We start from the raw sequence: 12,010 nt of genomic DNA, 5'->3' as shown, positions 1-12,010 counted from the left end.
TCTGGAAATGGCTCAACATAATTTATTCCATGTTAAAATGTACAGCGTCCTTTGAAGTGACTGACTAGAAGGATAATGGATAAATACAAGTGGTTCTCTCACTTGTTTGTGTCCTATTTTATACATGTATCCAGCTTTTTCCTCTCAGTCCTTACAGTCACCATGTACAAGTACAAAGCTACAAAAAGTAAGCAATATAAACAGACACAAATACTTTTTACATGCGTTCTTTAAGCTTATGTTGGTCTATTCACACACTACAGTTCTAAGGTTTTTTTAAAATATAACTTCAATATTCTCTAAAGATAGAAAAGTCTACTGATGGAATGCCAGTGAATAGTTAAAGGTGTTTATCATTGGGCCAACATAACTGAACAGTTACTCATAGACAGCACTTTTGCTGCTGACTGATATTATGAGAAAAAGCTACGCTTTATATGAAATTGACAGGTACAAATATTCTGATACGCTGTTAACAGAACGCATCTTCATTTGTCAAACAGAATACTTTGCATTTATAAAACAGAAAGCTGCCTCACCGAAGGAAAGAAATTAGTTACAAAAAGAAATGTTTCAATTATACACAAGTAACCCTTTCAAAACTGCCAAATGAACTCAAGGTCTCGCTTTTACATTTTGTTTTTTTACAGTCTCAGAATTAACAAAAATATAGTTTTCATTTTACTTCAAAGCTAGTAAAACCTAATAAAGGCAAAACATAACAAATGGCTTGCTGTTAAACACAACACATATTTGTTTTACTAAAGGGCACACTGTCACAAACAACTCTCCAATGATGTTCTGCTGCATGCTGAATTAGGCATCAGCTTCACAAAATCAAATATACATGTATTGATAACAACAGAAGTCCAAGGAACAAAAGAATCCCCAGCTCCAGCCCCAGGTGTGGTTAAGCTGACTGCCGCTTGGGCTTTTATCTTCGCTATGTTCTAACTTGCAAAATCCTTTCCATGGGCAAATAGGCACATTTAAAGTTTCTATTGCATGGCTGTACTACCTCAGTTTCCATACTTCTTTCGAAGATGTGCTCTGTCCAAGCCAGACTCAGAAAGGAAAAATATGAATGTACAAAGATGAAAACAATCCCCACCCAACTGGACTTAAAAAAAAATAAATAAATAAGGCTTCCTTCTGTCAACAGATTGAATGCAAAGTGCCATTTCTTCATTATTATTTTATCATGACAGTTCAGCCAAATAGCTGGTCTTCAAAGTAGATCACCCTACACCCTGTTATTTATATGTTGGATTTGCTTCTGGGTATGCAGGTTTTCCTTTTAGTACCTTATATGCTCAGCAAAATCTACCTCCTCATATAGGAGCCATTCAAAGGCTGTTTAGACATGCCAGCGTTCATGTGACTGTAGTGAGCTGGTGGTGTGTACATCATGTTACCATGTGGACTACTTTGCATTGGCTGCTGGGTGTATGGCTGACTTCCCATCATGCTCATTTGCATTTGCATGGGGTACTGGGCAGTTTGATTCATGTAAGCAGGATTTCCATGGTAACCACTGTTCATCATGGATTGAGTCATCCTGTACCCATTCATAGCATTCAATGTATTCATATTCATGTTCATAGAATTGACATTATAAGTTGGTGCTGGCATTAGACCCATGTTCATGCCCCGCTGCATGGTCAGAGGTCGAGGTGCTGGCTGCATGGCGACAGATGGTGAGGCACGGCTATAGATCTGCTGCTGGTGAGCAGCAACAGGTGGTACGGACACAGACTTGGAACGTATGGCAACATGGCCTTTGGCTGCCATTTGTGTTGGCAATCTTTGGGTATGAGGGATTCCAATATTTGGGGCTGCCATATTGCGCTGTAGAAGTGGTGATGCCAGATTCATTGGTGGAGGGGTAAGATTAGGTGGGGGAGTCATTGTAGGTTGTGCTTGGACTCCCCCAGATAAGGAATGAGGCGACTGCGGAAGTTGGACAAGGCCCGTGTGGGGGGTGGACAGGGAGACACTAGTTGCATAGGAAGTAACAGCAGCTGAATGATTATAAGGCAATGGATGATCCATGATAGTATTAGTTAGCTGTTGTAGTTTGGCTAAGCTGAAATTGGCAGATGGCTGGGGATAACCCCCAGTTCCAAAGTCACCCTGGCCCATCCTTTCATAGATGCTGATGGTTGAGTTTCCAGTTTCTGGAATGTCCGTCATTTGTATTGCTGGTGTGAAACTGGTGGTCATGCTGCATTGTGACAGTTGCTGCTGTTGATTGTTGCTGGGAGATCTTTCAATTATACAGTTTTGGGGAGATTTAACACTGCAGTTTGGTGGAGAGCTGATATTTTGCTGCATCATACTGCAACTACCATTAATGTTAGTCATCTGCTGAGTCACTGCACAACTACTCTGAGTAAGGCTACTGGAAGATATGTTATTGTAAGAGCAACTATTCTGTGTTGAGTTGTTGCCACAAATGCTGCTTCCCATAGTCGAATCATAGCTGCTTGGATTCTCATAGTTTTCAGTTGTGCTCTCAATGCTGCCTAGGTCACTGAAGCCACTGTCCACAACTTGTTGTGAATGGTCAGAAACTGAAGGGACATCCATTATTGGACTGGTCTCTACATTCTGTAAAGATGGTGCAGAAATACCACTCTGATCAGGGCTGATCTGAGTATAATTGTTCTCAATGGGAGGCACACTGGGGCTGTTTACAGAACGAACTGATTGGCTAGGATGAGAATGAACAGATGAAAGAGGACTGCTATGGTCTGACTGATGGCAGTCATTCATTTGTGGGCTCTGTTCTGTATGAGTGTAACTCTGTAAGTTCCTACAGGCCTCCATGGTTTCTGCACAGTCCTGGTATGTATTTACTTGCTCACTATTTTCTTGTTCACTATTTTCTTGTGTTAATGATTGAACAGCTTGCACAGTCTCTGTATCAGGTTCTGCATTGACATTTTCCTCTCTAAATTCTAGGGTCTGCTTGCCATTGTCCTTATGATCCTGGTTACTGGTGTGATCTTCATCGGAATCTGGTGGATTTTCTGAATTCCTTTCATGATCATTGTTTTGGTCTTCATTAGAATCAGGCACAGGGTCATCACTGTGATCTATCTCATCTTTCTGCTCGGTATTATTGCTTGGAACATTTAACTCTAAGAATGGTTCTTGGCTTTGGGATTCTTCCTTGAATACTTCCTGTTGATTTTCTTTTTCTACCTCAGTACACTCCATGTGACTGTCGTCTTCATCATCTGCATCATGATCCTCATTTTGATTTGCTTCATCATCATCTTCTTCCTCATGTTCACGATTACCAGTTTCATCTTCAGGAACTCCACTGACATGGTCATACTGTTTTTCAGTTGGTTCTTCCAAAGGTTCCTTCTCCTCACTCAATCTGCAGGTAGATTTATCTGGGGATTCTGGCCTTTCCTCATTTTCAAATTCATCCTCCTCAGTTATTGCTGGGGCTTCATTATTGTGCTTCTCAACTATAACCTGCTGCTCAGTCACAACTTGCCTCTCCTCTGTTGTGACTGGTTGGTCAGGCTCCAGGGGAGTTTCTGGTGGCGTGTACAGGTTGAGTTTAAAACCAGTTTTATTCTCGGCTTTGCGTCTCCATTTAGCTGGACCACGCTTCACTCCTTTTGGCCAACCTTTTTTGCGTTTCACAACTCTTGCTATAGGCTCAGAATCAACAGAGTTTTCCTCAGTGTTCTCTTTTGAAGAGAGATCTGTATTTGCTTTATCTGGGCAAGAAAAAAAGAAACTTGTTTTAAGTGTTTACTGCTATCCAGTTGAATAACATTGGTGCTTAAAATATCTACAGTTCATGTTAACATAAGAAGTTAAAATAAAGCATTACTTGTAGAAACAACAAAGACAATCCACAATCCACTGTCAGAAAAAGTACTTCATGCTCAGTTGAAAGTATACCATAACTGTTTGTGAAGTCTTATGCTTCACGTAGGAATAAATTTTTATATATGGCTTACATAAAATTGGACTAACAGTTTAACCTAATGGAGTACAAGTTTAACAAACAGCTCACTAAATTCTTTGTGCTTCTGCTATTGCTAAATGATTTCATTGATTTAGGTTAGGAGTAAACTAAATACGGCAATCTCTCCATTCAGACCTTTTGAAATCAGTTACAAAGAATTTGTCCATTTTGGTTGTTCAATATCTGTTTTGTTGACCACATCATGGGACCACCAATTCTATGCTCAGGACCCCCAACTTAGGGAAGGTAAAAAAGACTCGCCATGGTCCTGCTTCTGGTCACTAGTGACTTCTACTGGAAGTGTGGTGTGGACGTGGGTTAAGACAGGATTCACTTGGTTGTGATGCCCTCCGCTGTGCTTAGGTAGCCTGTCGATAGATATCATCTAGGCTCACTTGGATGAGGTATCAGAGGCTGCTCAGTGCCCAAGAAACCATACCTCAACAACAGATCAAAACCTTTGTGAGAGATGCAGGGTAGGGGAAAAAGAAAGCAGAAAAATATTTTTGCTCATTGGCATTACATGCAAATGTAATTATTCTGCCTGGGTTTCTCAAGGTCTTATTTTGCTGAGGTGAATACTTACATATAATTAACAGTGCTGTACTATACAATGCAGCTGCAAATTAGTCTATTTTGTTAAGTAGGACAAGATAAAAATAACACCACCTAATGATTGCAGATGCTTGACTTGTTACAATGTGTACAATAATTCTCTTTTAAGATGCACATGTAGCCAATTATGCAAGCTCTAATAAACATTTTAAAAGCATCCAAGAATATCATCCAACAGGAGTTGACGTTTGTACCAATTTCTTTATATAAAGAATGTACAAAATCATATGTTCAGTCACTATTATTTTGTCTTCTCTGACTAAATAACAGCCATGAGTTTATTTCTGATACATTTTGATAGTATTTCTTGGTCCATTCCTTCTATATTCTTTGTTAAATTTAAGCTATCAAAATAATCATTTGGAAAACGTATGAATTCCTCTATTTTCTTTTGATTCCTCTGGGCTCCAGGGATCCATACACCTGCTGTGGATAAGGACAAGGCACAGACAATGCCACTAAACTAAACAAGATATTTCAAACTGTACATATTTGGATATGGATGCATATTTATTTAGTTGAAGAAAATACCTTTTTTAAAAGAAAGGTATTTTCTTCACTTTCTCCCACATCATACCATCCCTGTATGAAACAGAAGGTCTCTAATGCCTCTTTTAACTGGCTTGAAAGTGGACAATGGTGGCCCAGAATGATTCTTGCTTCAATTTTTCCTTTCTCACTGGGGAAGCACTTTGTCTCTGCTTAGCACCTTTCCACAGTGGCAAAACTAAGAGTTAGAATGCAGATAGTGAGGGAACCACATAAAAAAGTCATGTCCTATCACTGGCAGTGCACTGCAATCGGCTCCACCATGTACTTGATCTCTAAAAACACCAACACAAAACTGCCAGAGGTAGAGAAAAAAAGGGAAAAACCCAATAAAAGAACAAAATTATGGCATGTAAAAATCAATTCTATAAAAAATATTTTTGCAGATTTTTTTTAAAACAATGTACCTGACTGCATTTCTTGCAGTTCTGCACTGTTCTCCAGACCATCATTTTGGCCTTTACAAATTCCATTATTTTTTAACATTGTAACTACTCTCAGTTGCAATTCAGTCATACATACATTTATACATTGTTAGCACAGTACACACTTCCATACATCTCTACATTGTTAGCACAGTGTACATGATTATACATTTATACATGTTAGTACAATGTACATGGTCACACATTTAACACTCAGTGTGCACTGTCATACATCTATACATTGAGTACAGTGTACACTGCATTTCATATATACATTGTTTGTACAGTATACACTGTGCACGCTAAGATGCACAGAAGTGGGGAGTGAGCCTAACATGGTGGCTTATGGGTGGCCCAGGGGGCTCGTTCTGTTGAATGGTGTTGCTTTAGGGGTATACTTCTCTGGCAGCTACATTAAAGATCATTGGATCTTGCCTGTATCGTTTTAGTTTGTGAATTTCCATGAGGAAGTGGGTTGGGGCATGTTCCTCGTGTATATTGCCTGTGCTATGGTGCATCAAGTTTTATTTCATGGAGATGTTGACGATATCTGGTTCCAGGAAGACCACTATGGCACAACAGACAGTGTATTTAGCCTCGCTTCAAATGACTGTTGGATGATCTTTTAGATTCCAATAGGGCTAGATTTTTGTGCACCATCAGAAAATGTGAAAAATTGCACCCCCGCCCCACCAAACTGCAATCTCTTTAGCAAACTGCAGAGGGTTCAAGGTCATATTTGTGCTGGCAGCAAGGGGTATGGTATGTCCAGAGGTTGATTTTAATTTGCTGCAGATGGAAATAGTAATAGATTATTAATGGTTAAGGAAAGCTACTATATATTGTGTGTCTATGTATGTATGTATAGATATATGTGTGTATGTATAAAGTAAGTATGAAGGGTGCTTTTCCTAACACCAAATGTACACCAAGATTTCCTATGCATTCAGTTGGCATTGATTTTCATTGGATTGTTTCCCAATTTACCAGGACTGGCTTGGATGTTGATACGTAGAATTCCATATACAGCTGCTTGCTGACATCAGCTAAACAAAGAGACCCAAAATAGTAGGCTTCTATACAGTTCAAAAACAGAAGTGAAAAGTTAGAATGTCTTGCAGAAGTTTGCTTTATAAACATGAAATAAATAGGGGAAAGTGATCACTTTCCTTTTCATTTAAGTCCCAAGTGCCAGATACAGTCTGACCTTCCCAGCCCTGTCCCTCACTGCCGCAAGCTACTTCAAAGCTTTTAAATCTTTTGATTAATCTAAAGTCTTTATTAATAATCCGATTATGGAGAATTATGTTAACACATAGTCATGATAGTTTTGTACCTGTATGCTGTTCTTTCTCAGGAGTTTCATCTGCACTTTTGCAGAAATCGTCTCCCTCATCTGATTGATTCTTCTTTAAGTCCAAACTGCTGCAGTGATGCTTGAAATAATTCTTTATTTCATCATCATATTCATCGTTCTCCTCTTCTTCACAAGTAGGTTCCAAACAGGGCATTTGACCCTCGTTATCAGAGTCCTCAAAGGCTTCGTGCAGTACCTCAGTTGTTTCAGAAATAGTCTCGGTGGTAACACTGCTGTTATGTCTCCGGCGCTTGCGGCCCCTCTTCTTTCTGTGTATGAGTGGCCTCTGAAAGAGTAAAACAAAATAAACTATTAAAATAATTTCATTTGCGGCCTTTTCACATTTTCATAACAAAAGAGCATGGAAAACAAATACGGGAAACATCAATGGCTGGGAACTCAACTCTGGGTGGGTTTTGCGTAGTCAGAAATGAGGCAAGTTTAAAACGCACCTGTTCCTGCTGAGAACAGGCCCAGGGTATTTTAGCTCCCAGGCCACATTATAATGTGACTGGCGTGTTTACAACCAGATTGGTTGGCATAAACAAATTAAGTGAGTGAGGAAAACTGTGGAAAATGAAATTCAATGTGGGGAAGTGTGAGGTCATCCACTTTGGATTCAAGGAAGACAAAACAAAGTATTTTGTAAATTGTGGAGGAGCAAGAGATTTGGATGTCCATGCACACTAATCAGTAAAAGCTCGTGGACAGGTAGAAAAAGCAATCAAAAGGCAAATGGAATGTTGGTCTTTATGTCAAGGACTGGAATATACAGGGGAGGAAGTTATGCTTCAAAACCTTGGTCAGACCCCACCTGGACTAATGTGTTGTGTTGTGGGCACTGCATCACAAAAAGGATGTACTGGCCTTGAAGGGCAAATTCACCAGAATCATACCACAGATTAAAAGGTTAATTTATGAATACAGATTGCATAAACTTGGCTTGTATTCTCTTGAGTATAGGAGATTGAGGGATGATCTAATCGAAGTGTTAATGTGATAAAAGGATTTGATAAAGTACGTACAGAGAAACTATTTCCTCTGCAGCAGGAATTCAGAACAAGTGGGCATAATCTTAAAATTAGAGTCAGGTTATTCATACAAAGGATAACAGAAATCTGTACACTCTCTCACAAAAGGCTGTGGGATGCTGGATGATTTGAAACTTTCATAAAGATTGAATTTTTAAAATTAAAAATATGGAATTCTTCAAAATAGAGTCATTAGATCTTTTATGTCCACCTGAGAGGCAGGTGGATGGGGCAAATGTGAGAATTCTTGATGTTTTCCCAAATTAAAGCCTGCAAACTAAATCACGGAAATGTGATGGTTTCTAAAGTGCGACTTCTGAGAAGGTGAATTTGTTACTTTGTTGTTTGAGAAAGAGACATTTTTTGGTGAGGAATGTTCGGTTTTTACTATAACTATACTCAAATTGAGGAGAAAAATACACCAGAGGGCAGTATTGCACTGGCTTCAAGAGAACAAGAAGTATAATGTCAATTATTCTTAGACAAAATTCAGAGGACATGATTTGCTAATGAGTTTTAGCAGTCATTGAAATAATGGAATGTAGAAAACATGCAAATAAAGAATGGATGAACAGTGGTGGTGTGTAGTTTCTTGTGATTATTCAACAGTATTATGTGACTTGGTGTCTAATTTTGCTTTATAATGCTCCTGTGCTAAAGGCGCTTTATAAATATAAGTTGTCGTTGTAGTAATGATACAATTTGTACACTCTATAATCAACATTAGCACCATCAAACTGTCACTTCATGACTGACTCCTCCATTTTCAAGTCTTTTTTAAAATATATGCACCATGTGAAAAGTGGCCTCATCAGAAATATTATTTAACATTTGAGAGTCAATAAAATTCTATTTCTTGAAATGACTTGCAAAAGAAAAGTAAATTGCATTTAATTCTAACTGGAGCATGCCCTAGTAATATAGTTTAAAATTTATTTCTAGTTTTGAAAACTGAGAATAATGACCTCATATTGATCTAAGGCACTTCAATAAGGCCACAAATAATACTGAGCTCTTTTGGAACCTTAATGTGATTTTCAAAAATGTCTCAAAGTGCTTCTTATACAATTACTCTGAAGTGCAGTCTGTTGCTTTGTCAGTAAATACTGCTGCCAATTGGCAGACAGAAGGCTTCCATAAACCACAGTGAGCGAAGTTTTCAATTAATGCATTTTTGATACTCCTAGTGGAGTGCCATGTAATCTATAATGTCTACCTGAACAGGTTTTGGTTTAACCTCACAAATAAAGGATGACACCTCTGGGTGATGCAAGGGAGCATTTGCCAGATTACATGTTCAAATTCACAACCTTCTGACTCATGGCACAAAAGTAACAAATGAGTCACGTTGTCATTTTTTGATTTAAGCTTCTAAAACATTGCTTGGTTGACACTAATTTATTTGATCAGTTTCCAATCTCAAAATAAACATTCTGACAGGTACAATAAAGTTCAATTCAATTCAGATTAATGGAAAACTAGCTTCTCCATATTAACTCACCTTCCTCTTAGCCCCTCTTAATAGTGACTTTGCTATGCCTGGTGATAAGCTGGGTTGGGTTTCATCATTCTCATCCTCATTCTCTTCTTCACTGGTTTCATTTGAATGTTCCATTATCGATTCACTATTGGCAGGTAGACACTCAGATTGCATTAATCTATTTTTACATGGTGCATTAGCAACTGAGTGCATACTAGCTTGCATTTCAGCATACTGCTCTTGCTCTTTTTCCCAGCAAATAGCTTGTTCCATCAGTTGCTCAGCCTAAAATTGGAAGCAGACAAACACTACATAAATTCAGCAATTATTAACCTACATCAGCTGCTTATAAATTGACAGTTTAGTCAAATACCATTATTTACTATCTAATGAAATTGTTCCAAGCTGAATCAAGTAGTAGCTTGTTCATAATAGATACAATGTGCAACTAGAGAACTTTTTATGGAACGTTTAGAACTATTCATTATAAAGTGAATTGTTTTAGGTTGTTTTGCACTGTAGTACATGTTCATTGACATGGACCAATCTTGTAGGACTCCTCAAACACATTCAATTAAAAGCAGTTTGTTGTTCTTCTTTTCATAGCTCATATAAGTAAAGGCACATTACAAGGGAGACAGAAGGCTGTATGTTCAAGTTCCAATCCAGAGATTTGATCACATAAGCTAGGCTGACACTTAAAACAAGTGAAATACTTTTTTTTCATTCTTTCATGGTATGTGGGTGTTGCTGGCTTGGCCAGCATTTGTTGCCCATCCCTAATCACCCTCGAGAAGGTGATGAGCCGCCTTCTTGAACCGCTGCAGTCCATCTGGTGTGGGTACACCCACAGTGCTGTTAGGAATGGAGTTCCAGGATTTTGATTCAGTGATAGTGAAGAAATAGCAATATATTTCCAAGTCAGGATGGTGTGTGACTTGGAGGTGGTGGTGTTTCCATGCGTCTGTTGCCCTTGTTCTTCTAGGTGAAAGAGGTCACGGGTTTGGAAGGTGCTGTCAAAGGAGCCTTGGTGAGTTACTGCAGTGCATCTTGTAGATAGTACACACTGCTATTATGATGTGTTGGTGGTGGAGGGAGTAAATGTTTAAGGTGGTGGACGGGTGCCGATCAAGTGGGCTGCTTTGTTCTGGATGGTGAGGCAGTGCCTCCCTGTTGGAGGTGTCATTTCTGAAGTGAGGGGCTAGATTTTGTTCTTAAGATGGGAGTGCCGGTGCTGGCCCTGATGGTGGGGGACAGGCACTCCGCCTCAGCCTTCCATCGGACCCCCACTGCAATTCCACAACAGGCAGGCAATTAATTGCCTGTCAGGGACTCAGTCCCTTTAAGGAGGCCCTGCAGTACCAAAGAATCTGGAGACCTCGGGAAAGGTGAGTGGGGTTGGGGACGCTGGGACCATACAGGCAGGCCCAGGTGACAGGTGTGATGAGTGGGGTGGGGGGGGGGGTCAACAATCGCTGCCAAGGGGCCCTCCAGGGCCCTGGATTGCCCACAAAGGAGGGCCCCATGACCCCGCTAGGACGCTGCCGTTTTTCTTAACGTGACAACAGTGACTTTAAAAGCACATCACTAGCTTTGAAGTGGTTTGGAACATTGTGGAACTTGACTAAACTGATCAAACTGCAGAATGACTGGGTGAGTGAGATTTAGTTTTAATATCATATTCCAAGGAATGCATCGTGGGCACTTCAGTTTATTAGTAGCTTGATTTTATTTCAATAAAGCTGACAAAAGTGAAAATTTCTGGAGAATTCAAATAGCTAAGATTTGAAATGGAAGTTGTTCTTTTCATTATGTCCAAAACAATTTTCCAGGGACACCTATCTACATGAACAAAGCTGTTGTTGTCTAAAAGTTAGCTGATAGCTAATTAAGATGTTAATGCATGGAACATTCATCGGACTGATAAATAACTTCTGGTTGTGGTCACGTGCGAAAATAGTTTGGTGAAAATAGTAGACAAGAAAAACAACTGTTGTGGACTATTATCCCATTGCCTGGAGATTTGAGGAAGCTTTAGATTTCGCTTCCTTGACTCCTTCAATGAAAAGTCTTTACATCAAAGAGGATTCAGAGGATTAATAGCTTATTTCTGAATACCAGTCTTTTGTTCTGCTAAGTCATGGGTATTTGAGGTTCACATTTCCCATACGTAACATCACATTTTGAAAGATATACATTGAGAATGGCTGTTTGTCATCAAGAATGACAGAAGGATCATTTAATTAATTTAAAGAAGTCGTTCAACTCCATCAGACTGGAAGTAATGTTGGAAGCAGTATTCTAAGAAAACATTAATCCTTTAGGTACAGTGGACTGTTCCCATATGGGGGAGACATCCACATTTGGAACAAGTTAAAAAAAAGTGCATAAAGTGCACTAACAAGACTCGGCAAAAATAATAGGGAAAGGATTAAATAATTCGATCCTGTGTTGAAGCCAGTAGGTTTCAACCCAAGACATGAAAAACAGCACCTGTATAGTTATCATCATATACAAGACAAGATCAAACTAAATCTGTAAAATCCTTTGCTAGACTCA

The 12,010-nt window shown here is 39.2% G+C and overlaps 1 protein-coding gene across 4 annotated transcripts in view; it reads right to left on the bottom strand.

Annotated features, from left to right (window-relative positions):
* Positions 1 to 12,010, bottom strand: part of kat6b (K(lysine) acetyltransferase 6B) — a 240,170-nt gene continuing 228,160 nt past the window's right edge. For all 4 annotated transcript variants that reach the window (XM_068020618.1, XM_068020622.1, XM_068020623.1 and 1 more), the window contains exons 15-17: positions 9,473 to 9,736; positions 6,920 to 7,226; positions 1 to 3,740 (exon numbers count right to left, since the gene is read on the bottom strand). In XM_068020618.1, coding sequence (XP_067876719.1) covers positions 1,324 to 3,740; positions 6,920 to 7,226; positions 9,473 to 9,736 — 2,988 coding nt within the window. In that variant the 3' untranslated portion in view covers positions 1 to 1,323. The remainder of the gene's footprint in view (positions 3,741 to 6,919; positions 7,227 to 9,472; positions 9,737 to 12,010) is intronic.

This window comes from Heterodontus francisci, chromosome 42 (assembly GCF_036365525.1).
Source record: "Heterodontus francisci isolate sHetFra1 chromosome 42, sHetFra1.hap1, whole genome shotgun sequence".
NCBI classification, from domain to species: domain Eukaryota; kingdom Metazoa; phylum Chordata; class Chondrichthyes; order Heterodontiformes; family Heterodontidae; genus Heterodontus; species Heterodontus francisci.
The sequence above is the reverse complement of the archived record's forward strand: the minus strand, read 5'-3'. Positions and strand labels throughout refer to the sequence as shown.